Here is a 27,579-nt window from a genome sequence, read left to right as displayed (position 1 = left end):
CAGATGAGAAATCTGTGGATCAAAACCCAAATCTCAGGAGGCGAGATAGATGTTGTAATTATTTAATCTGTATTCTGGAGCAGAAAATGAAATGGGAGTTTCCCATTTTGTTTTAAGTAAACAAAATTAACCACTGCTTTCACAAATCAAATTTACATTGGTTCAATAACCCACACTTGGATTTCACACATCCACCTAGAAATAATATTTATTATTTTGTCATTGTGCACCACATAGCAAGCCTTGGGCTATGTTCATGTAATCAGTCATGAAAAGCAGAAGGGCTAAACTTTGTAGTGATTTAAGCTGACATTTTAACAAGCTATCAAGTTCGACAAATGGACAGCTCAAGTGCCCAAAAGAATATTAAATTCATATTCCTGGAAACATAACAAGTTTGAATTCACAACACAAGAAAATCATATTCTAATAGATGCTGCTGAATCCTTGCTGCAGTCTATTAACTTTTAAAACATGATAACTAATTAATCCCGTATTAAAACGCACAGAATGTAAACGGCTGAATGTTCACCTTATTGCCAAACATGTTTTCACCAAAAAAGTTATCCCATGGATAAAATGAAAAAGGTTGTGTAAAGAACAAGATATGTATGGAACAGTTTTTAAAGACACAAAACATATGCATTGTTACCTTAATAAGGGACACACAGCCTGTCAGAATATAATTATTTACTCGGGTAGTCCTTTGAACTTCTTGGCATAGAGCTTTTTTTTGACAAACATTTCACATTATAAAAAATAAAAAAAAACTATTATATGGACAAAAAGAAAGTTTTTTTGCTCAAACTATCTTCACTTTCCTGTCAATCGCAGAAATAGAATAAGACTGGTCCAGAGTGCAATATGAAATAAAAAGTACGAGATTGACTGTCAAAACATTTACAAAAGAAATACTTTAAGATAAATATACTCTTAGGATACAAACTTAGAATGTAAAGTTGTCCTTTAAACAATAAGTGAAGGAATTCTATTTGGTCAAAATAAATAAATCTTTCGAATGATGATTTCCCCACACAATCGTCCTGCTAACACTTTTGTTTGGGATGCTTTTTAAACTGGGCAACTCTGGGAAAAGCATGTCCAAATACAATAAACACAAAATTACACTGGAAACTTTGCACCAACACAGATTATATGTGCAAGCTTTGTTCAAGACTGTAATGCACATTGCATCTGTCACAATGCCATATTATTCTAGCAGTATCATAAAGTGTAAAAATTGTAGATGCTGATTAATACACAAATGGACACATAGTGCTGGAGTAACTCAGCAGGTCAGGCAGCATCCTTGGAGAACGTGGATAGGCCATGTTTTGAGTCAGGACCCTTCCCAAGACTTACTCCAGAGATGCTGTCTGACCTGCCGAGTTACTCCAGCGCTTTGAGTCCTTTTGAGTATTATAATTTGGCTACTCTCAAATAAGGAAACTAATTTTGCCACTGCAAATTGTAACCCAGCATTTTAAAAGTTACGACAGCTAGCTTTAATACTGACATTGTGCTGTTAGAGGGGTACAGAGAATCAAAGCTGAGATTTCATAATGGAGGGAAGAGAAACAAACAGATAAACCTATGCTAAAGTTGGAGTAGAATGAGGATATGATCGTTCAATCTGTTCACTTTGTTCAACTGGCGATTTCAAGTTAAATCTTATTAAAAAGGTACCATCCAGTGTCTTAGTCCATGTCTCTATTGTCACATGACAAAAGGATTGCAGCATCATCTCGTGGGAGTCAAATTAATTGGCTTCAAACACTGATTGCCGAAAAGAAATCTTCAAAGGGAAATGGCATATTTAAGGTAGACACAAGGAACTATAGATGTTGGTTTACAAAATAAAAGTGGCACAAAGTGTTGGAGTAACTCAGCGGGTCAGGCAGCATTTCTGGAGAACATGGATAGATGATGTTTCAAATCAGGACCCTTCCCAAAATGTTGCCTATCCGTGTTCTCCAGGGACACTGTCTGACCTGCTGAGTTACTACAGCACTTTGTGCCTTTTTTTAATATTCAAGGTAGTTTTTTCAAAGCAGGGTACCTCTACTTTATGACAATTGTATCTTGGAGCAGTGCAAATTTATATCCTAGGAAGAAATAGTAACAAGTACCGACTGGACACAACAGTTGTACTAACAAATTACATCTCCACAACCATGAACAAAAACAGAAAGCCATATGCAGGGATTGCGAATTATGTACGATGTAAGAACCATCCCTTGACATTTATTTACATGTGCAACCTGTGATATGATGATCATGTTCAAACTTCTAGTTCGCAAGCGTAATTCTCCAGCCTACTTGCTGCATCAAGGGAAACTGCGTGCTCTCCGAATGATGAATGCAGGCAGCAATAAAGAGAAACTAATGACAAAGCACGTTAAATAGGATGAATACAAATTCTGTTGCACCAACTAAAGATTTGTCCTGCAGAAACAAAACAAATGACACCCCCTGCAGCAAGTTGTTTTGTTGAAGGTCTTATCTGATTCTACTTGCTTCCCAGATATGTTTTAGTGTGCCAACTCTTCAGTCCTCGCCTCCTTCAAGTTTGCATGTACCACGTTTGGTAAATTGCACTGCTGAACTAACCTGCACACAAAAAAAAGTTGAGGAAGTCTTTTTTTGGGGGGGGGGGGGGGGGGGGGGGGACCTGACCGGTGGAACCCAATTAATGATCATGCTCTGGAAAGAATGGCAGTTCTATTGCCCAGAATATTTCCCCGAAGTTATGAATGAATGTTTTACCTGAACAAGCAAGTGAATTTTGGTTCCAACAAATGCAGCACACACATCTTAAAAGTACAGTCACAATGGAATGAGGTCTCCCCTGTGACTCCACAGTGCAGTGCACTAACTTTGTAAAGTTCGGAGATAATTCCTATTGTCGCCTTGCTGCTTTTCTATTGGGTGCAATATGTTCAATCACTGCTTGGATTGGACAACCTTTGACTGGTGCTGGACTCATGACCAAGTAATCACAGCTTTACAACCTCAGCAGATATCCAAATTTGACAAGAGTATTTTAAAATATGAGAAGCCCAAAATCTCTCGTACATTATATTATGGATTGCCACGAAGTCCATAAAAGTGGTTCATGGACCTTGTCTCTGGCCCCATTTGTTATACTAAAAAAAAAAGCAGCAGAATATCATGTCCAAAACAGCAAGATCAATCAGCTCTCAATTAAACCACAGCAAGGAAAGATCACGACTGTGTAACTGATGTATCATTAATTGGATAAAGTGGAAATGAAATGTTATTAATTGATGGCAGTTCTAGGTAGGCAGTCCATCAGTCAACTTCTCTTAATATTTCACCAGCTCGAATTGTAAAAAAAATCAGCAGTATTAAACATCACAATATGAAGGACGAGTCACAGCAAAGGATGCAAGTTTTGAAGTTGGAAGAGTCGGGTGGTGCAAATTTGCTCAGATTTCCCTAACCCCAGTTTGAATGTTTATATACATATCATTAATATACACGCAAGAATATAATCTTCATATTTAACTTTTTGTATGGTTAACAAATGTTGCTTCGTAGAGAGTACTGTACGTGGGTATGTGCTTCCCTATTCATCAACATACACCCTTTGGCTAGTGAGAACGATTCAGTTGCCCGAGCTTGTTCTTACCAGCACAGCTTACCAGCAGAGGTGTGTGTTTTATCCTTGTGTTTAGGTGCGGCCTTTTCTTTCTCCTCCCCCCCCCCATGATCCTGTCCGTCCCAGCTGCCGTGGGAGAAGTGCGTGTGCGTGTGCGTGGGGTCAGTGGTCCACTCGGAGACCATGCTTACAGTTGAAAGCCCTCCATCTGAGCTTCGTGTGGTTGGAAGATGTATTGCTGTTGATTGAGATCAACTTGTGGGACAATAGAAGTGTCCTCCTCCTCTTCTGTACCAAAATAATGTTCTATTAAATCAAATGCTTTTTGATAAACATCCTGGTTTTCATGGCTTTGCAGAAATTCTATCTTGTCCAAGCCTGGAAGAGTAAAATGAACAAAAATTGCATTAAAAACAAATGAAAGTTGTGTACAAATGGAAACTGGCCTTTTATTATTTTTTAAATATATTCAGAGCCATACGGCACAGAAACAGGTCCTTCGGCCCAACTCTTCCATGCTGACCAAGATGCCCCATCGAAGCCAGTCCCACTTGCCCACGTATGGCCCATATCCCTCTAAATCTTTCCTATTCATGTGCATAGTCTTTAGCCTTTTTCTTTGCCTGAGCGCCAAACCATTAAAACATTAATTTGTGATAGAAATAGATACAGACATAAGGAACTGCAGGGGCTAGTTTACTAAAAAAAAAATTCTGGAGTAACTGCGGGTCAGGCAGCATCTCTGGAGAACATGGACAGGTAACATTTCAGGTCGGGACGCTTCTCAGGGTAAGTTTCTTCACAGCTTTCATCGGGTAAATTAACCATTCTATCAACAACTATGAAGCTACTATCTATCTCAATGGAGACCCTCAGATCATCTTTACTCAAGACGTAACTGGGGTTTATCTTGCACTAAACGTCATTCCCTTTATCCTATACACTGTGGACGGTTTGATAGTAATCAAGTATAGTCCTTCCACATGTTCTCCAGAGATGCTGCCTGACCCGCTGACTTACTCCAGTAATCAGTCTGAAGAAGGGTTTCGGCCCGAAACGTCGCCTATTTCCTTCGCTCCAAAGATGCTGCTGCACCCGCTGAGTTTCTCCAGCATTTTTGTGTACCTATAGTCCTTCCACTGACTGGATAGTATACGACAAAAGGCTTTTTACTGTACCTCAGTATACGTGACAATAAAGTAAAGTAAACAAAACATCACCTATCCATGTTCGCCATGGAGGGAGAAACCTTGAATAGAGGCGGAGGTGGGGCAGAGCCTGACATGTGATCGGAGGGTGCAGATGAGGAGGGTGGGTGCGATTGGCAGATGGAGGGAGATTGCTGCAAAGGCTAGAGGTGAAATGGAGACAAAAGGCTGTCACATAAGGAGAGGGGGAAAGTGAAATGTAAAGCCAGAGGGAAATATATGTGGAAGGGGATGGGGAGGAAAGGGGAACAAAAGAGTGGGAGAAATGGGTGCGCAGCAGGGTTGAACAGAAAGGGATAAGGGTCCCGCTTTCTACCCCCACCCACCAACCACAGCAGTCAAAGATGGGTCCCGACTTGAGACATCATGTATCCATGTTCTCCAGAGATGCTGTCTGACCCGCTGACTTACTCCAGTAATTGTGTCTTTTATCTTTAAACCAGCAACTGTGCAGTTCCTTCTGTCTCCATGCTGTAACGAATGCTGGTTTGCGCTGATAACATCAGTGCAAAATAGGTGAGAGTGGGCACATCAGTGATTGAAACGGGGAACTTCAGATGCGCTTTATGTTGGACATTATGAACTGTCTGTGGTCTTTAATGCTAAAGCTATACTTGCTCACAAACTGGCCTTTCCCTCAGTTCCATAACATGGATAGTAACTCCTGCTGTAATAACAACCAGTAGTCCGTTCTGCAAACGTACAGAATCACAGCAAACGTAGGGTGTGGAAGGAGCTGGGGAAGGGTGTCAGAGGTTATGGGGAGAAGGCAGGAAAATGGGGTTAGGAGGGAGAGATAGATCAGCCATGATTGAATGGCAGAGTAGACTTGATGGGCTGAATGGCCTAATTCTACTCCTATCTCTTATGATCTTATGGTAATTTTATGTCAGGGCAATAAAGCTACACCCACACCTGTTTTCTCTGCACATAAGCTCAGGGGCGACCGTGCCTTTGTGATTGCAGCTCCTAGACTGTGGAACAGCATCCCTCTTCCCATCAGAACTGCCCCCTCCATCGACTCCTTTAAGTCGAGACTAAAAAATTATCTGTACCCCCAAGCCTTTCTTGACGTCCTCTGAGCGAGGGCTATATGTATGTAGTTTGCTTGTTTATACTATTCTTATAACAAATGTAAAGCACTTTGGCCAACAAGAGTTGTTTTTTAAATGTGCTATATAAATAAATGTGACGACATGACATTTGAAGATTTGTGTTCCATTCACCCAGGCACGTTATTAATATACATTTTTTTTAAATCCCAAAAGTCTTGGGGAATTCCACTGTACATTCCCATAAGAACTGTTCAACACCACAAAAAAACAACTGTTCAGCCAATTGACTGTACATATTGATTCTGATCTTTTAATTCAACAAGCTTCAACTTAATGCAAGTAGATTACGCCATACTTTATCAACGTGCCAAAGTCCTCATACATCAAATCAACAATATTTCCTCTTTAGCCCTTTCATTACTCAAACTCTTGTTAACATACAATTTGCTTTTAACAAATTGATCTACACTTCCTGAGAAACGGTAATTTTATTTGAATCAGTCCGAAGAACGGTTCAGACCCAAAAAGTCACCTGTCCATTTCCTCCACAGATGCTGCCTGACCCGCTGAGTTCCTCCAGCACTTTGTGTTTTGATCCAAGATTTTGGCATCTGCAGTTCATGGCAATTCTATATCCGACTATCCTTTCTGCAAGGTTGCCCTGGTCGGCCAGCATTTGCCGAGTCTATTCTTGCACCCACTTTTGAACAAGTATGTGAAATGAGCAATTCTCATGTCCTCTGACACCACCTTTATGCATCCAGAGACATGTGGAAGATTATGACCATCGCTCATGCAATATCCACCCTTCCCTCAGCAGCGGATGATAGATTTCATCTTGAATGGGTGGATTATCCCCTTTCAGTTGAGCTAGCAAGTCTAGTACCTCCTTTCTATCAATCTCTAACCCACCAGGTAACCAAATCACATTTTTCTTTACTGCAAGACCAACATGGATAGATACAGCATGGAAACAGGTTGTTCGACCCACCATGTCCACGCTGACCATCGATCACCCTTTCACACTTTATTTATTGATGACTTTAGTACTTTAGAGTACTTTACTTTAGTGCTCCAGTTTCCTTCCACATTCCAAAGATGTGCGGGTTATTTGGCTTCTGTAAATTCCCCCAAGTGTGTAGGGAGCGGTATAACATAGAACTAGTGTGAACAAGTGATTGGTGGTCGGCGTGGACTTGGTGGGCCTATTTCTAAGCTGTATCTCTAAACTAAAGTGTGGTGGCTGATTTTATCTGTTCTAGCAAAGGCTAGGCTGTCAGAAGCATTTTTAAGTAAAGACATTTATTTGAGTGATGTAGCTTAGTTTAGTTTACTATTGGTTACTTACATCCAGTTGCAATTCCACTTTAAGACAATGAACGTCAAGAGCTCAAAAAGGATGAGTATGTAGAAATAATATAATTTGGTAAAAAAACAAGTAACCAAGTCATTGTGCAACTTATCAGTTAAATTTGCAAATAATATTCTTGATAATTCGGTATTCCAACTCACCATAGGCTTCCTCTATTAGTGCACAATATGGATTTATTCCTGTCCCATTCTGTTTGGCTTCCTGTTCACCCAGCCGAAGGATGTTCTCCAAACCATTCAAGGAGACCTGAACGATTTTAGCATCCATAACGGTCAGAAGGTCGCATAACGGTTTAACACAGCCCAACTCCACGATATATCTGAACAAGATTATTAAAGGAGATACAATCAAAGCCTAATACACACCTAAAAAGACACAAGATGGTGAATCTGTGGAATTCATTGCAACAGACGGTGGTGGAGGCCAAGTCATTGGGTATTTTTAAAATGGAGATTGATAGGTTCTTGATTATTAACTGCGTCAAAGGTTACAGGGAGAAGGCAGGAGAATGGGGTTGAGGGGGAGGAACAGAATGGTGAAGCAGGCTGATTCTGCTAGTCCTCTTATAATCCTTATGAACACAGGATCATAATTTGCAGGTGTGGGGTAAATCACCTCATTTGACCAACAGCAACATACTGGTTTTGCAGTGAAAATAAGGCCCTAATCCTGACAGCATCACTCTACGGTGTATCTGTTGAAGTTGGTAAGAGTCTTTTGAGCCTTGCCAAACTTCCTCACACTTCTCATGAAATGGAAGACATCCATATTCACTCAGCTTTACCAAATTTCTATTTAGATTGAACAAAATTCACCCACAGCATTGGCATGGTTTAGCATAAAGTCTAATCTATTCTATGCCATCTGGTTACTAAATATTGTTTTAAGCTATAATCTTATAGTAAGAAGATTTAACAGGAAGATTTAGTCATTTAATACAGATCCTAAATTAATATAGTTATTTTGTTGCTTGGAGCACTGCTGCATATGCTTTAGCTCAATTTCATTCTGCTGCAACTTAACACCTTTATCGCAGAACGCAGTGAACCAGAGCAGTGCCATGATTTTAAAGCTTTGTTTTATTAAACAGGAAGGGTTAGTTCTCTGCCTCAAACACAGAGAGTCGTGCCAATCTCAGGCTGAAGAGCACATCATATAAGAATTGGACAGACTTGAGAATCAGCAGGAAAAACACCTGAAAGTCAGATGCAAATATCATTTGGTGCATCTGTAAAAAAATATAGATTTGGTGCAGAGAAATATCTTACTTGATCTGTTCAGGAGTTCCACCAGATGTTGCATTGGTGATCGCCCACGCCGCCTCTTTCCTAGTACGGAACTCTGCTGTCTGTAGGATGCTTATTAGAACCGGAAAGATGTTGGCATCGATTGCTGCCTGTAAACGTTGCAACATACAATATGTTTACCACACACCAAACAACTAAGCAGTGTTCTTTGTGACAGAACAGCATTTTAGAACCTCTGCAAAGTTTACAAACTAGATTTACAAAATTTTAATATTACAAAAAGATTACCAAAGATTCAAAATGAATATTTATTATTATTAGATGGTTGAGCTATTAAACAGCTTATAGGCGACAATTCGCCAGACACCAGCAGCAACGAACGCTATACATACCAGCACTTCTTTGTCTACAAACAAAACGCTGCTTCTGGGAATCAGTAAAATTATACACTTAATATTTGGAAATTGTCACTTTTCAAAATTGAGATAAACCACTGTGAAATAATGTTATGGAAACCAGTTAAACTTTCGGGACAACACAGTGGCGCAAGCTGGTAGAGCCGCTGCCTCTCAGCACCAAAGCCCCAGGTTCAATCCTGACCTCTGGTGCTGTCTGTGTGTGAAGTTCTCCCTGTGACTACGTGGGTTTCCTTCGGGTGCTCCGGTTTCCTCCCACGTCCTAAAGACGTTCAGGTTTGTAGGTTAATTGCCCTCTGTACGTTGCCCCCTAGTGTGTAGGTTAGTGGTGTAATCTGGGAGAAATTTATGACAACATGGAGAATAAAATTGGATTAATTAGTGTAGAATTAGAGTAAACGGGTGGTCAATGATCAGCGTGGACACGATGGGCCAAAGGGTTTGTCTCCAAGCTGTATCTCTACGACTGAGTAATCCATTCAACCGATATGAAGATAAATTGATGCAGACAATAGAACAAAAGTAACAAGTATTAGGAATTGCTAATCAGCCACAAAACTGAAGCTTGCCTGTATCTGTGCTCTGTTCCCTGCTGTGATATTTGAGATGGTCCAACATGCTTCCTTCTTGATTGATTCTTTTGGACTGCTCAGTAAATGTAATAAACTCTGCAAAGCTGAACAATTTAAAATTACCTGGAGAAAATATAAATTGAAGAGTGTGATCAAATAAGTCAAGTTTGAGTGTGCATGGCTATAAAAAGCAAGAGTGAATTTGGGAGAGGAATGCTGATCTTAATCTGAAAGATACTCAGACCATGTGATGGAAGATCTCAGTCTAGGAGCTCGTGTTTGTTTTGCTAAGGGCCAAATACTGCGCAACTGGCGATGCTGCCTCAAAGAGGCCAACGTCATCAAAGACCCACCCTGTCATTCCTTCTTCTCCCTGCTCCCGTCCAGCAGAAGGTACAGAAGCGTGAAAGCGCGTACCGCCAGACTCAGGAACAGCTTCTTCCCCTCTGTTATTGGGCTCCTGAATGGTCATTCCACAAGCTAAGGTCCTGTCCGATTCACCTCCACCCCATTGTGGGCTTTGTCTATGGAACAGATGCGCTACAATGCCGAGAAGTACATACTGCTCTCTGCATCATCCCCTTTGCTCAACCTATTGGACTCGGGTTTGATTTGATTGTATTTATATATGGTATATATAAATACATGCTTTTATATGTTTGGACAGCATGCAAAACAAAGCTTTTCAGTGTACCCTAGTAAACGTGACAATAATAACCCCAAACACAGGATCTTCTAGGCATCAGATAAATTTTCTAAGGTATTTTCCAAATGTTGCTCAATCAGCCCTCCTTTCCCATCCACTCAGCAGGTCGGGTTGCTAATCTTTAATCACTATCCCCGCCGGACTCTGCAATCTCCGTAACCCCCCCCCCCCCCCCCCCCCCCCCCCCCCCCCCCCCCCCCCCCCACATATTATATAACGTCAATTTTCAGAGCACCACACAACATCTCTGGATACAACGTTCTACACAAGTGGTGCTATATAAGGTTTCCTATTAGGTTCTTAACATTTTACTGACAACAAGGCTCTTCCCTTCCTGAATTGGGCAGCATGGTGGCGTAGCAGTAGAGCTGCTGCCTTACAGCGCCAGAGAACCGGGTTCAATCTGGATTATGGGTGCTGTCGATACAGAGTTTGGACCTTCTCCTTGTAGGTTTCCTCTGGGTGCTCCAGTTCCCCCCCCCAACACATTCCAAAGATGTGTGAGTTTGTAGGCTCATAGTGGGTTTGTAGTCTGGTGAACGGTCTCGACCCGAAACGTCAAATATTCTTTTTCTCCAAAGATGCTGGTTGACCCACTGAGTTATGTCTCTATCTTCGGTGTAAACCAGCATCTGCAGTGTAGGATAGTACTAGTGTACATGGTGATCGCAGGTCGGCATGGACTTGGTGGGCCAAAGGGCCTGTTTCCACACTATATCTCTAAAGTCTAAAAGCATATGAACTCCTTCTTTATATTCTACCACTCCATACATAAGTGCACAACATGGTGCCCATGCAAACCTCTGCCTTCCATCTCCCCCCACTCACCTGAGTCTGTATATCGTCACCTGTCACAATGTTTCCTACTGCGCGCAAGGCTGGCGAGATCACTTTGAAGTCACAGTGCCTGTCAGAAAGGCACAGAGAAGAAACAGGTTACACATTCCAGCAGGATGCAACACTAGTTGCTCTTCACCTTACAGTAAACACCCAGATTTCAAAACGACTGGCTTGGACTAATTTAAACCGTCACACTGTGGCGGCTGGCCCCGTCCTAGAATGTTGGACCTGATCCGACATTATGGAGAGTTTCAGTGTGCATGGACATTAAAAGCAAGAGTGAATTTGGGAGAGAAATCCTAATCATAATCTGATAGATACTTGTTTGTTTTGCAAAGGGTGAAATAGAGCTGCAGCATGGTCCTGTGAAGCCGGGTACAACTGTTCATCTCATACATGTATCATCTGGTATCCAACAGCTTTTCCAAGGCATTTCCCAAATGCTCCTCCTTTCCCATTCTGTCACCATGACCAGTTGCTAATCGTTTAATTATTATTAAATAAACCTGAATCTGCACCCACCCCCACCCTCTATTCCTTCCCCAATCTCCAAAGGATGAATCCCCCCTTTAACAACATATTCTTGGCCCTTTTCAAAAGCAGCCTCCCTCTATAAGCATCACCAACATATCTGGATATATCTTTTGCATGCCATATTTAGTTTTAATTACTGGTTTATTTTTCATTTATCCGAACAACCAAAGTGCAGTAATTTTGTTTGAGCCGTGTAGTTGAACTATAGTGGCGTGACAGGCAGATGTTTACGTGTGCGGCAGTACCGAGGGCTGAACCATAACTCAGCACACATCCACCTTTACACAAAACTGGAGAATCACAAGGAGCCCGGTTTCTACATTTGAACTCTATTTAATTTTCTGGTTATGAGTTCAAAATGGTCCCAAAGGGGTAAATTTAAACAAATATAATATACATGAGCAAATGCATATACATTAGGACTTTTAAAAGACATTTGGACATATACAAGGAGAAGGAGGCTTGAGACAGCTATGGGCCAAATACAGGTAAATGGGACCAGGCCATAATGTCAACTTGGTCAGCATGGACAAGGTGGGCCAAAGGGCCTGTTTCCAGCTCTATGACACTGTGAAAACATTCCTAGACATACAAAGAATCCAAATTGAGACATTTAAAAATGTGCTCACATTAGTAGTTCCACTAATCTCCTGCACACCCCCGAGTCTATCACTGCTTGAATTTTATCATTGGGCCCATCAGATAAATATGACAGGGCCCAGCAGGCATCCGCCAGGACATCCACATCGTTGAGGAATAGCAGCCAGGACACCACGCTGAGGCAGGGAGATACCTGCGGCAAGAGAAATGGAAAACAATGTCACAGCTTGTGCGTCATTCATACAGTCCAACGGCAAACAGTTAGTTGCCTTTATTAACAATGTGTAGGAAGGAACTGCAGATGCTGGTTTACACCAAAGATAGGCACAAAATGCTGGCCGAGACCCTTCCACAGTCGGGAGAGGGAGTTTAGAGAGACGGAGGGGTAAGGTGTGAAAATGACAAATCAAAGCAGACGTTAAGGAAATGTAGAATGGTTCATTGTTAGCTGAGGGGAAAGTGAAAAGCAGCATCCAATCAGTAGCATTAATCAGAAGGACATTAGAACAGAGAACGGGGGTGGGGGAGGGATGGAGAGAGAGGGAAAGCAAGGTTTACTTGAAGTTAGAGAAATCAATATTCATATCGCTGTGTTGTAAGCTGCCCAAATGAAATGTAAGGGACTGTTCCTCCAATTTTTATTGGGCTCACTCTTAGTTTATTAACAAAAGCATTTCAATTACATTATCAAAGCATACTGAATTGTTGGCTAACTTGGTATTGACCATTAGGATAGACTTATTCCATAATTTACAGCAAAACAAGAACACAGTGGGTCAGGCAGCATCTCTCGTGGGAAATGGACAGACCTAGTTTCGGGTCGGGAACCTGCTTCACAATCAGTCTGAAAAGTCCCGATCCAAAATGTAATCTGCTCGTTTTTCACCGCAGATTCATCCTGCACTTTGTGTTGTGGTCTAGGTTCCAGCATCTGTAGTTCCTTGTGTCTCCATGAGTTACAATATTAGGAAATAGTAAAAGATAAATTCATAATTTCTTTCCAGGAGTCCATACAAATCAAGAACGGTCCCGACCTGAAATGTCACCTATCCATTCCTCTAGAGATGCTGCTGACCTGGTGAGTTACTGCAGCACTTTGTGTCCTCTCAGATACATAGAAATATTTTATCCATTCTAATGTAATTAATGTACTCTCTTAAAGCAAAGTAATTTGGGTGGATGTTCATCATATGTCAACAGTTACAACAGTCACAATGTATAGAATGGAAATGTTGTTTGCTATTGCATATTTCAAATATCAAAGTCGCCAGAATGTCTTTGATGCAGGAGGGACCTTACCTTTGTAAAGTCTGGAGGAGGGTTCTTCCCTCTGCACAGGTTTGAGAGTGCCCACACAGCATTTCTTGTCATTGTCAATCGGTTGGGTTTTGATAGCAACCTGAATGTTTAAAAACAAAGATAACTCAGATTAACAGATGAAAATACAGGTTTTCCAGCGACTGGTGGTGCTGCCCCTCCTTTAATCTGAAAATGCAACGACTCGGGCCCAGCTGGGACCGACAGATTCATCCCCAAAACCCGACTTCCGCGGCCAACTATCTCAGCCCCTCCAAAGTCAAGACCTCTGTTGGTCCAGCAATAATACGGCATGGATCTGAAACCAAGTTTGCCAGAAAATTGGTGATGGATCTGTACCTTGAAGAATCCTCACTGCCCATAAACATGGATTGTCCAATGGCTTAGGGCTTTCTAAATGGACCCATGTAATCAGTTTGAATGCTATATTATTTGTTTATTCACATCTCTGCTGGAGTGGATGGGCAGAGGACAGATCCCAGCGTAATTGGGGCAACCTGATCTCATGCAAAACAAACATGCCAACATTCTCTGGCTTGGATTACACAAGTAAAATGCTTCAAGCAACAATTGGTCACAAACACTGGCACCTGGAAAACTGAATACAAGTACTTTAACCACTTAAAAATGGAGGAATCGAGAAAAATAGAAAAGTGCAGAAATATCTGCATCCGGTTTTACTAAAATTGATAGTAGACAAATTCTAAAAAATCAAAACAAAAATGTTAATCTCAATGTGCTTGAAAAATGTTCGATTCTGCAGTAAAATTCTAGCTAGGCAGTGAATTTTCACACATTGTTTAATGACTTACTGAATGAGAGGAGGAAGGATATTGCAGTCTAACACATAATCCCTGTACATCGTGCTGTCTCCTGCAATGTTCCCCAGAGCCCAGATTGCCTGCAATTGAAAACATAAACAGAGCCATCAAGCACCCGATTGCTTAAAATGTAAAATTTTAAATAAACACATTGTTTTGTGTATTTTGTTTTAATATATCAGCCTCTGCAGTTCCTTGTATCTCAATGTCTGCTCAATAGTCATTTATGGATGTAGTAACTGCTAATATTTACTGATATTATTCAATCATAACTGGTAATTGACTGGAGCATAAGGTTACCGTCCATTTAAGAGAATTAATAATAACTATATGATCTTTAATAGTATGTTGAAGCCTGTGAGAAAGCTTTAAAATCATTTTCTCAATTCAAATGCAGTGATGAAGACAATGAAACAATGAAAATGTTTTCCGTACAACACTACAAACAGAAGCAGGTATTAATCTAATGCATTTCCCCACATGTTTAAACAAGCCTATGGTAATCAATTCTCAAAATACTGCTGACCACTCTATTCGAAAACAAATGATTTCTACTTATTATTTTTTTCTATCGGCACTTCAAATATATTTATCTTGTACAACAATATAGCTTCTGAATTCTGTCCCTATGTTGTCCAAGCAAAAGACGAGCCAGCAATCCATATTAATAAAAGAAAAGGTAAAAAAAAAGGGTATTGTGCAGCACAGCACAGGAACAGGCCCTTTGGCCCACAATGTCTGTGCTATACATGATGCCAAGTTAAACTAATCTCTTCTGCCTGAACATGATCCATATCCCTCCATATCCACATTCACATCCCAAAACCTCTTACATGCCACTATATCTGGAGAATCATTTTGTAACAAGAAAACTTTTTTCTTTCTTATTTCCATGAAATTAGTGGCAAAGATTTTGAAAACATTGACAATCATTCCCAAGATATAACTTTAGCAATTATAATTCCTAGGATGCAATTTAAATTACTTTACAGCTAATTGCTTTACAAATAAAACTGATGAATCCATAAAAAAATTCATTGAAAGCAGCGAAATTAACAAAGGTTACCTGTTCCTGCACATCTTCAAAATCTGACATTAACAGTTCGATAAAGACAGGGACAGCACCAGCCTTAATAACCTCCCGGGTCTGTAACGAGCTTCCAGATGCAATGTTGGTAAGCACCCACGCTGCCTCAAACTGCACCAAAGCAAACAGAAACCACAGTTACACGCAGCAGACAGCTACACTTTTGATCAGCCAAGTTCAAATTAATTTTAAAATCTTGGATGGAAACAGTCGCAGGCACAACATAATTTAAAAGACACTTGGACAGGTACATGGATGGGAAAAGTTTACATGGACAGAATATAAAGAATACAATGTCAACATTTCTGAAAATTACAATATACTTAATAATTTCATAGACTGGCTAATTATCCACAAAAAAATATTTTGCTGTATAAAACCTGCGATTCTAGAAGTAATTTCCGGGAAATAGGTTACAGGACAGCCCGCAGTTATAAACAACTGATTAATGAACATTAGTACATATGAACAAGCTTCCATTGTATTAAATTAAAAAGTCCGATGTACGCATATATGCTTGTTCTGTAGAACAAATGTCCTCTCTCTCCATTCCTAGTGAACAAAGGAGGCTTCAGAGAGTATTGGACACTGCCCTGTCCAGCACAGGTACTGACTTCCCCACCATCATGGATCTACAGGGTGTGGTGCCTCAAAAAGGCAGTCAGCATCTTCAAAGACCAACACCACACTAGCCATGCTCTCATCTCGCTGCTACCATCAGGAAGGTGGTTCAGGAGCCTGAAAGTCGTGCCAACCAGGTTCAGGGACAACACAACAGGTATGTTGAAGCCTGTGAGAAAGCTTTAAAATCACTTTGAACACAGCACTGACCATAACTCTACCCCAGCAACGATCTGCTATGAACTTGGTTTTGGTTGCACAGTGTACTTTGGTTTTTCATTAATATGGTCTAGTTACCTGGTATTACTGGTTATTAATTTATAATATGGGGGTGGGAGATTGCAACCTTCACGTGGTCCGCCTTGATTTGACGAATGCAATCAACCTAGCGTGCACAATCAAATAAGATCAAATAGAACAAGTTGTCCTACAACTTTAGGCTGTGCACGCCATACGCAAGAAGAAGTATTTATAATTTAATGATAGTTTATTTACTGTTGTGTTGTGTTAATGGCTGCAACAAATATGAATTTCATTGTTATGTTGCTGTTACACGTGACAATTAAACACTTTTGTCTCTACAAAGGGATGAATTTTATTAAACATTCCAGAGTGCTCAAAGTTACCTGCAATGTGCAATTTTCTCTCCTTTTTAGGAATTCTACAAATCTTTCAACCACTCCCTGTGTGTTGATCACTTCGTCAATTGGAGGATTCGGCTCTGTTTAAAAATAAGAGAGCTATGTCACATTCAGGGATTAAGTGGTTTCTTGATGGATTGTATGTCTTTTAATGAAAATGTGCTGACTGTCTGGTTGACATGCAGATTAAAACCTTCGATTAACACAAACATAATCATCATAATCATACTTTATTCACCAAGTATGTTTTGCAACATACGAGGAATTTGATTTGCCAATGGATTGTCCTTCAATAACAACTGGATTAATTACGTAGTAATGTTATATTCAACATTGTTGGAAAGACTTTCAGTACAAGGTTTACATTTTGCCGAATTCCCAGACCCGAGGCAGGCAGTGTTACCACCAATCCAAGTTGGTGATTGTTACCTTCCCCAACTGAGATCAGGAAACTATAGGCTTCCAAATTATTTGAGAAAAAGTTTTTAAAAAATCTCTTGAAAGCTGCATCAAATGTATCTTTACCTTTGGAAAGGAGCTTCCGAAATTTCTGGGTAGCAGCCAGCTGCAGTTCAGAATTGTTGGAGAAGATCATCTGCACCATATCAGAGGTGATTGCGCCAGTCTGTACATACACAAGGCAATAAGGTGAATTACAACTGCAACGACACATCAAGCTGTACAATAAAATAGCTGACAAATTACTCAATCTCTAGAAAGGATATTTTGGTATTACTTTGATATTACTACTTCACGTCCTATTACCGATCATAAATGGAGGAACGCGCTTCTTGGAAACAAAAACCTCAAAATATAATCGCAAACTGATCATAAATATGCGCTTCAATGTTCTAAGCATTTAGTTTAGAGATACAGCATGGAAACAGGCCCATCAGTGCACTGAGTCCATGCTGTTCATTGATTCACAATAGTTCTATGTTATCCCACTTTTTCCTTCCTCCACACTCGGGGCAATTTACACAAGGCCAATTAACTAACAAACCCACACGTCTTTGGGATGCGGGAAAAAACTGGAGCACCTCTAGGAAACCCCGCATGTTCCCAGGAAGAATGTTCACACTCCACACAGAGAGCACCCGAGATCAGGATGGAAGCCGGGTCCCTGGAGCTGTGAGGCAGCAGATCCACCAGCTGTGCCACCCCCAAACACAAAAACGCTTAAATACACAAAACCACTCGAGCTAACAAACATCTATCATTGTTAGTGCTGATGCTAACAAATGGTGATCAGTTTTTAAATCGTAAGTGCAGCTGAGCATAGAGTACCGTCTATTAGAACAGTGCGTAGCCACGTGTGGGTTTGGAAACTGATCATTGTTTTTACACGGACAATGACTGGTTTCGCAGTGTACATGTACATCAAATATACCTGTTAAAAAAAAATCTAAGAGCTACAAAAATCGCTTTTCCTTGGACTACCAGAATTCACCACAATAATAAACCACTTGAGGTCCCAGTCATGCAGTATATAGACAAATGCAGCAGAAAACAACACGGAAGGGAAGACCCAAAATGAGCAATATGAGATAAATGACATTCAGTTTTCTTTATGTTTAAGAAGGAACTGCAGATGATGGAACAATCGAAGGTAGACAAAAATGCTGGAGAAACTCAGTGGGTGAGGCAGCATCTATGATAGGTGCTGCCTCATCCGCTGAGTTTCTCCAGCATTTTTGTCTACCTTCAGTTTTCTTTACCTAACTGCTAAGGATTGTTAATACCTTAAATGGTCAGAGTCCACATTGATATCTTACTCAACAGACACCACTGGGACTATCAACACCTCCTTACAGCCCCAAAGAGTAGTGCCAACATTACCCCTCTTGCCTTGAGAAAACGTGAACTAGGAACCACTTGGCTCCAAGGCAACAATTTCACCATCCTCAACTAATCACCCCAGTCAGATCTATTGGCATTAGCTGAACGAGAGATAGACAATGAATAGGACGTTGATGTGGACAGCCTCCCCCAATACCAAATAAACCAGATTATGTCCAAGTAAACACTCTAGGAACAAAATGTTTGACATTCCCTTATTTAGTGGAATACCACACTTAGATACAATGTGGAAACAGGCCCTTCGACCTGATGTTCCATCCCCTGACATCAGTCTGAAGAAGAGTCCTGACCCGAAACTTCGGCCATTCTTTCTCTCCAGAGATGCTGCCTCACCCCGCTGAGCTACTCCAGCATTTTGTGGCCCTTCGACCAACTGATTCCGCGACGACCAGCGATCACCCGAATACTAATTCTATCCTACACACTGGGAAGAATTTACAGAAGCCATTTAACCTGCAAACCTGCATGTCTTTGGAATAAGGGAGAAAACCGGAACACCCAGCCAAAACCCACATGGTCACAGGGAGAACGTACAGACAGCAGCCGAGGTCAGGATCCAACACGGGTCTCTGGCACCGTAAAGGGAGCAACTCTACAACTGTGCGACGCTGAAATGTGTCCATTGCTCCATTCACTAATAAGCATGGGAACCTGTACAGACAGACTACAAGCAGATGAACCTCAAATATATAAAATGTGATGACACGTCCTCCTTCGTGAGCCCCTCTGAACTCTAGCACCGGTACACACGCCAGGAGAAGCCAACCACCAACACCATGAACAGCGCCTGGCTGCCGGGTAACACCGGCACCATGGACAGAGCTCAAGACTCATCAACACACCCCTTACATCCACTACACTTCCAGCCTGGGTGGGGAAAAGGAAAGTAGGTGACGTTTTGGAATGGGACTCTTCTTCAACCTACCATTTTGTTCAATGCATTTTATAATTTTAGATGAAACTACACAAGCAAAAAACACTAAATGAGCCAGAGTTTCTCAAAAGTATTGGAGGAGAATCATGATTTACAGTTTTGCACACAGGACAAGTTGTTTATCGAGATGGTGGTGAATCTGTGGAATCACCACAAACAGCTGTGGAGGCCAAGGTATTGGACATTAAGGCAGAGATTGACAGATTCTTGATTAGTGAGGGTGTCAGGGGCTATGGGGAGAAGGCAGGAGCATGGGTTTGAGAAGGAAAGACAAATCAGCCATGATTGAATGGTGGCGTAGACTCGATGGGCCGAATGGCTTACTTCTGCTCCTGTGACATATGAACTTACGAGATGAAATTTGTGGAAAATGTATAAACGTTGTTCAATAGTTGATGTAACATTGCCTACCATTGCCATTTCCATATTTATTTGCGATTCATGGAATCCACTGTCACTCATTACCTCCTCCTCTTCCTCGTCCTGTTCCGTGTGTGCGACATTTCTACGTTTGAACAACTAAAAAACACAATGCAAACAAAATGTATAATATTAAATATAAACAGAATTTTTAATTATTCAGCAAGTCAGGCTTCTGGATTAATAATACATAATTAGACACAAGCAAAATTAATAAGAGTAATGAAAAGACATGTCACAGAAATGAAGATAGCGTACCACCATTTGTGCCACCAGTGGGCAACCTGGGAATAAAAGTTTGCAGAAAACAGAACCTTCAGCAAAAAAGCGCGTCAGGCAGAAGGGATGGCCAGGCAACATTCTGGGTTGGGACCGCCCCAAAGGGAACAATTACACTGTGCGAAACATCCAATAGTGCAGGATTGGCCCTCCACTGCCCTCTGCGGCAATCTAGAATACCACAGATTCTGAACTCCCCCAAGAGCAAAATCGGGAAAACATTTTGGCCTGCATCTAATAGATTCTGAACTCCAACATCGGGAACATTTTCCTGCATCTAGCCTGTCAAATCTTTTAAGAATTTTATGTTTCGATAAGATCCCCTCTTATCCTTCGAAATTCCAGTGAATACAACCCCAGTCGACCGATGCTTTCATGATATGTCAGTCCCGCCATCCCAGGAATTAACCTGGTGAACCTACGCTGCACTTCCTCAATAGCAAGAATGTCCTTCCTCAAATTAGGAGACCAAAATTGCAAACAATACACCAGGTATGGTTTCACCAAGGTCCTGTACAACTGTAGTAGGACCTCCTTGCTCCCAAACTCAAATCCTCTCACAATGAAGGCTAACACGCATGCTTATGTTCAGTGACTGATGTACAATCACACCCAGGTCTCACTGCACCACCCCTTTTCCTAATCTAACACCATTCTGATAAAAATCTGCCTTCCTGTTCTTGCCACCAAAGTGGATAACCTCACATTTATACACATTATACTGCATCTGCCCACTCACCCAACCTATCCAAGTCACCCTGCAGCCTCATAGCATCCTCATCGCAGCTCACTCTGCCACCCAGCTTTGTGTCATCCTCAAACTTGGAGATGTCACATTTAATTCCCTCGTCCAAATCGTTAATATATATTGTAAATAACTGGAGTCTCAGCACCGAGCCTTGCGGCACCCCACTAGTCACTGCCAGCCATTCTGAAAAGGATCTGTTAATTCCTACTCTTTGCTTCCTGTCTGCCAACCAGTTATCTATACCCTACCCCCAATACCATGTGCTTTAATTTTGCACACTAATAATCTCTGGTGTGGGACCTTGTCAAAGGCTTTTTGATCGTGCCGAATGAATAGTAGGATTGTCAGTGAGATGTATGCAAAAAATGAATTTCACTGCTTTTCAATACACGTGACAATGAAGTATCATTGAAACATTTAAGTATAATATATTAGCCAGTCACAAAATTGTGGGTACTTTCCACCTGAATGGGATTGGGACAATATCTGAGGGAGAATCACTGCATCATGTTACTAATCATTGATCATGGGTGATCGATGGTTAGTGTAGATTGGGGACTTGATGGCTGGATGCCTGTTCTCATGCTGTATCTCTGAACTAATCATGAGACTTAAGATGGGGAAACTGGGTAAATAGAATTGAATGGTGCAGAATCAAGTGAAAAGGTATGGTATGATAATTTATGCAACATGTACTGAGGTACAGTGAAATTCATTTTGTATACAGTTCAGAAGTCAAGTCAAGTCGCATTTATTTATATAGCACATTTAAAAAACAACTCTCGTTGGCCAAAGTGCTTTACATTTGTTATAAGAATAGTATAAACAAACAAACTACATACATATATACATATAACCCTCGTTCAGTGGACATCAAGAAAGGCTTGGGAGTATAGATAAGTTTTTAGTTTTGACTTAAAGGAGTCGATGGAGGGGGCAGTTCTGATGGGAAGGGGGATGCTGTTCCACAGTCTAGGAGCTACAACCGCAAAGGCACAGTCGCCCCTAAGCTTATGCCTAGACCGCGGGATATTCAGCAGCCCCAAGTCGGCCGATCTGAGGGACCTGGAGGTGGAGTGGTGGGCGAGAAGACTTTTAATGTAGGAGGGGGCAAGCCCATTGAGGGCTTTGTAGACATAGAGGAGGGTCTTGAAATGTATACGGAACCGCACAGGGAGCCAGTGGAGTGAGGCCAGGATCTGGGTGATGTGGTCCTTTTTTCGGGTGCCCATCAGGAGTCTCGCTGCGGTGTTTTTAACCAGTTGTAGGCGGGACAGGGAAGATTGGCTGATGCCAGTGTGAAGAGAGTTGCAGTAATCTAGGCGGTAATGTATCACTGTGCATTCACACTTAGATAAGTATCTCAGATACAGTACAAATGTATAGCAGTACTACTAGTAGGTGGCACCGTGGACGAGATTATTATCTCATAAAATACATGGGTGTTCACGGCCAAACCATAGAGAAGCAATTCCCTATCAAGCTTCATAAGACACCATCTACTTAGTATAGATCTGCCCAATAGATCTATCAGGTATAGATTATTTACAAGAGGCCTGTATGATAGCTTATATTAAAAAATAATTGAATTTATTTCCAAATTGATGCATCTTGTGTTAAAAATCAATTCTACAGACATATACATGGGAATGGTTCTTCCACTTCCCCAAGCGTTGTGGAGAATGGAAAGCCAAGCTGACGCTGGCAGCTATGCAGTGCTTGTACCTGTTCTTCACGTTTCTGTTTCCTCAGCTGCAGTCCTTCTTCTTCCCTTCTTCTCCTCATCTCATCCGGATTGAGAGAGTTATTTTTGTAGCTTTTCAGTCGAAGGTTTTCTTTCCCTGCACTTAACATGGCCTCAAGCAAGCTGAAAAGACAAGAACAGAAATATTAACTTGCATTTCAACTAAATTCACAGCCCGTCTCCTTGCTGCTCAAGATGGTCCAGGCTTTTAGCTATACTATTAGGAGGAATTAATGTTCAAAGGTTAAAAGCCATAAAAACATTTTTTAAAAACCAAATAAACAAGGAAACATTATAATGACACAGTGACGTGGGATACTGCACCCTGAGAAACAGAATGTGCAGCCTCACCAATGTCTTATACAACTATAACATGATGCCTCAATCTATACACTCAATTCCTTGACTGATGAAGGCCAGCATGCTACCAGCCTTCTTGACAACCTTATTTATCTGTGTCACTACTTTCAGGGAACTATGTACCTGTACTTGGAGATCCCTCTGCTCTACAACACTCCATGGAGCCCTGCCATTCATTGTGAAGGTCCTGCCTTGATTTAACTTCCCAAAATGCAAGACTTTTCCACATTAGATTCCACCAATCATTCCTCGACCGACTTGCCAAGCTGATTTAGACTGCACTGTAATGCTGATAACCATCTTCACTATCCACACTCTATTCTAGAGTAATCTGCAAACTTACTAATTATGCCATCAATATTGGCCTTACTCCACAACTGCGGTCACTGGTCCCCAAAGGATTCTTCATGAACACTTCAGTCACTTGCCCTGCCCAATTCCCTCATAGTATGTTAAGCTTTGTCCTCTCCCTCGAAGGGCCCTCTACATATTATCTGAGGAAATTTTCCCGAACACACTTAAAATTTCTACGGCTGTCCCAATTTTGTTTTGTCTAGTTACGTTTTTGGTTTTTAGGTTGTGTTTATGTTGGTGGGGGGGAGGGGGGGCGGTGACCTGAGTCCTGGGTTCAGCCGCGGGCCAGCGGCCGTGTCCACTGGACCAGCTTCGACCACCCCGGGCCGCGATGTTTGAGCCGGCCCGTTTGCGGGGTTTCGGTGAGCCGCGGGATTGTTTATGCCATCGCCCGGTGGGGAATCGCCTCAGCGCAGAGGGAGAAGAGGAGGGAAGAGACAGTAACCCTAAGATTTTTGCCTCCACCACAGTGAGGAGGTGCTTGGAGATTACACTGTGGTGGATGTTAATTTGTGTTTATTGTTGTTTATTATTGTATGATTGTATGTATGACTGCAGGCACGAAATTTCATTCAGACCGTAAGGTCTGAATGACAATAAAGGTATTCAATTCAATTATTCAATATTGGGGAAACTTGTCTACGACAAGCCAATGCAGCTGTCTGCAATCTCCTGCCATATTTGTTCCTCTAATTCATTGACTATTCGGGGTGCAATCCCAACAAGGTCAGAAATAAGAACCAATCTACTGCCAAGATAGGGTCATCAAGGAAATATAGCTAAATGCAGGTAATATCACACGTATGCCTTCTTAGAAATTAGTAATTTTACACTCAATTAGCATCCCTAATTGCCCACCACAGCTGAACTAAAAGCTGTTCTCAACCAGAATCTACTGACAAGCACTTCTTACAGAAGTCACTGTGCTCTCCATTGATCTGGAATGATGTGGATAATTTCTGACTTGTACAAGACTGGACAGAAACGGGGTCTAGTCATTTGTTTTCTTCATGGACAATTTGTTTTTTTCGCTCTTCCTTCCATTTCTTTTTCATTGCAACCATTTGCTATCACTATTTGATGAGTAATGAGATCCTCAACGTTCAAAACATAACCACCAAGTGAACAAAGAACAGTCAATTGGGCAAAAACACAAAGTGCTGGAGGAACACAGTGGGTCAGGCAGCATCTATGAAGGCAATGGACAGGCGACGATTTTGGTCGGGATCCTTCCATCAGACAGACTGTGGAAGGGGAGAGAAAGCTGGAAAAAGGGAGGTGAGACTAAGTCTGGCAAGTGATAGAGGATACAGGTGAGGTGTAGAGTTGCAGCCCTGGTATTAATCCCTATGGTACTAACCAGTAACTGAGTACCAATGATTCATTTATCCCCATTCCCTTCATTTTTCATTAACCACTCCCTCATATTTTTCTCAACCCTCAATGAAATAACTTTGCGGACCCATCCTTTCCCAGCCATTGTTGTAATAGGTGGCATAAACTATTTTGCATTGGATCTACCCTCCCTGTAATGGAATCTTATAGTACTATATGGTCCAACCTGCATCACACAACACAATAACAATGAGGAACAGTACCACATATTCTGCTTGGGTAGCTTACTACCCAACAATATGATTTATTTCTCCAATTTTAAGTGTTACCCCCTCTCTTCCCTCTGCCCACACCACACTGCACACCCATACTCCCACCGTCCCTCTACACCTAATCCCCTTCCACACATATCCCTCCCTCTAGCTTTACTTCTCATTCCTCCTCTTCTCTCCCTATCTGAAATATTTTTGCCTTCTCATCTCTGGCCTTTGCCCACCCATCTGCCAATCATCCATTCCCTCACCTGTATCCACCTATCACTTGTGTAGGAAGGAGCCAAGTTACTCCAGCTTTTTGTATTATCAAGAAATGCTGATTTAAACCGAAGATAAACACAAAAAGGTGGAGTAACTCAATGAGTCAGACAGCGTCTCTGGACAAAAGGAACAGGTGACGTATTGGGTTTCGGCCCGAAATGTCACCCGTTTCATTTCTCGAGATGCTCTCTGACCCACTCCAGCTTTTGGTGTCCACCTATCACTTGTCAGGTTTTGTCCTTCCCCCCCCCCCACCACTCTTTTCCTGCTTTCTCCATCCAATTCCATCTGCCTTAACAGTCCAAAATGTCATCTGCCTATTCCCTCCGCAGATGCTGCCTGACTCGTTGTGTTCCTCCTACATTTTGTGTTTTGCTCAAGATTCCAGCAACTGCAGTTCCTCAGTGATAACCACTAAAAAGCAGTAGACCGTGTCAAAATGACACTTAAAGGCCACTTAATGATTATATTGGTCACCACAAAAAGCACATCATGGTGTGCAAGGCTGTGTACACTTTATCTGTAACACTAGATATAACCTACACTGCTCAATTTAACAACTTGTAAACGTTACTAAAACATTTCATTCTTCACATATTTCAATTATGTTTTATTTTTAATTGTCTACTGTATAGCGTGTTGTTACTTGCAAGCAAAGCACCAAGGCAAATTCCTTGTATGTATACATACTTGGCTAAAAACATGTCATTCAATTCAATATACTGCTCAATGGAACCCCGGGAATGTGTCGGGTGTGGGAACCAGACCCGGGACTCTGCCAGACACAGGCAGGTTTACACACACAAGACAACCCCAGCAGTCTCGGACACAGACTGAGCGCAGTGTGATCCAGTTTACTGGCCTGAGATTCCGATTGTGTCGGGGACAGGCTGGGCGCAGTCAAGCTGATATTGTCGGGGACATGCTGGGCCAGGAGTCTTGGACATACACGGGCTGGGTGGGCGCTGTGTGTCTCCGGCCTGACTGGAGGAGTGTGCGACACGGACGGTGGAACCAGGCCAGGCCGAGTACCCGGTTGCCCCGCAGCCCCGCCGAGCCGAGCCGGGCCCTGCCTGGTGTGAACGCGCCACCACCTCATGCCGTGGATAGGGAGGGGAGCGGGCGGGGCCTACCTGGGCGCCGCGGTGCGGTGCGCTCCGCTCGCTGTGGTGCTGCCGCTTCTGCCGGTGTCGTGTCCTGTCCTGTCCCGGTGTCGGTGCCGAGAGCCGCCTCACCGCCCGGCCCAGCCCAGCCCACTGCGCATGCCCAGGCCGCGCCGCAACGCCTGCTGGGCCAGCGACGCCAATCGACGTCATCCCCTGCCCACGCTCCGTGACGTCAACCGGCGCTAGCGTTCATCGGCACTGACGTCATCGGGCTCTGACGCCCGCCGGCTGACGTCAGCGGGGTCCGCACTGATGACGCGCCAACCGACGCCTGGATCACGTGGTGCAGCCTCTGGTGCCCATACCACGTGGTGCAGCCTCTGGTGCCCATACCACGTGGTGCAGCCTCTGGTGGGGTTACCAACTGTCCCGTATTAGCCGGACATCACGTTTTTTGGGCTAAATTGGTTTGTCCCATATTTGACCGCTACTTCCCTGAGCACCGACGCCTCTTAACTCTCCCGAGTGCCAGCCCCCACAGGAGCAAACACATGGCGAATTGTCACAGCAGGTAGCAGCTCTGAGATTTTACCAACCTGCTCATCAGATCATAGAAGATTGAGAGGGGATCTTATAGAAACTTACAAAATTCTTAAGGGGTTGGACAGGCTAGATGCAGGAAGATTATTCCCGATTTTAGGAACGAGATGAGAAAAAAAATTCACACAGAGAGTGGTGAATCTGTGGAACTCTCTGCCACAGAAGGTAGTTGAGGCCAGTTCATTGGCTATATTTAAGAGGGAGTTAGATGTGGCCCTTGTGGCTAAAGGGATCGGGGGGTATGGAGAGAAGGCAGGTACAGGATACTGATTTGGATGATCAGCCATGATCATATTGAATGGCGGTGCAGGCTCGAAGGGCCGAATGGCCTACTCCTGCACCTATTTTCTATGTTTCTATCTGTTGCCGTTCGATGTCCATCTCGCCTCCTGCAAGATTCCTCACAAGTCCCTCCCGCGTCGCTTCCTCTCACGGAAAGGCTAACGCGGTTCTCTTATCTCCCTGCAAAATCTCGCCATACGCCAACCTCTTCTTCAGTCCTGAAGCTCGCTTCTTTTGTATCCACTGCACGCTTTCTCTCTATCTCTATCTCTTTCTATAGCCTCAGCTCAGGTACCTCGCATACAAAACTGCTGACTCAATCGACCTTACATCAAGACATATAGGAGAGAAAGTGCACAGGC

At 42.4% G+C, this 27,579-nt stretch overlaps 1 protein-coding gene across 2 annotated transcripts; it reads right to left on the bottom strand.

The window, feature by feature from the left end:
* Positions 1-48: 48 nt before the first annotated feature.
* LOC129702522 (importin subunit alpha-5) lies at positions 49-26,520 on the bottom strand. Of its 2 annotated transcripts, none has more exons than XM_055644266.1 (14): positions 26,363-26,520; positions 22,626-22,767; positions 19,865-19,972; positions 17,185-17,284; positions 16,645-16,739; positions 15,377-15,508; positions 14,302-14,390; positions 13,472-13,571; positions 12,202-12,365; positions 11,027-11,105; positions 9,490-9,615; positions 8,526-8,653; positions 7,398-7,576; positions 49-4,000 (listed from the first exon to the last, which is right to left on the bottom strand). In XM_055644266.1, exons 2-14 carry the CDS (start codon positions 22,752-22,754, stop codon positions 3,810-3,812), a joined length of 1,620 nt encoding a protein of 539 aa, XP_055500241.1. In that variant the 5' UTR covers positions 22,755-22,767; positions 26,363-26,520; the 3' UTR covers positions 49-3,809. The 2 variants fall into 2 exon arrangements, with proteins under 2 accessions (XP_055500241.1, XP_055500242.1); XM_055644267.1 differs by having other exon boundaries at positions 19,919-19,972.
* Between the last annotated feature and the right edge of the window lie 1,059 nt (positions 26,521-27,579).

Source organism: Leucoraja erinacea, chromosome 13 (genome assembly GCF_028641065.1).
Source record: "Leucoraja erinacea ecotype New England chromosome 13, Leri_hhj_1, whole genome shotgun sequence".
NCBI lineage: Eukaryota > Metazoa > Chordata > Chondrichthyes > Rajiformes > Rajidae > Leucoraja > Leucoraja erinaceus.
Note: the sequence above shows the minus strand (reverse complement) of the source record. Positions and strands in the feature narration are given on the sequence as shown.

Excerpts from the sequence above, each read along its gene's own strand:
- LOC129702522 (XM_055644266.1), bottom strand. The coding sequence starts at position 22,754 with ATGTTAAGTGCAGGGAAAGAAAACCTTCGACTGAAAAGCTACAAAAAT. Across the intron at positions 16,740-17,184 it reads TCGGAAGCTCCTTTCCAAAG|AGCCGAATCCTCCAATTGAC; the intron begins GTAAAGATACAT and ends ATTTTTAAACAG. Across the intron at positions 8,654-9,489 it reads GGAACAGAGCACAGATACAG|GCAGCAATCGATGCCAACAT; the intron begins GCAAGCTTCAGT and ends CAACGTTTACAG.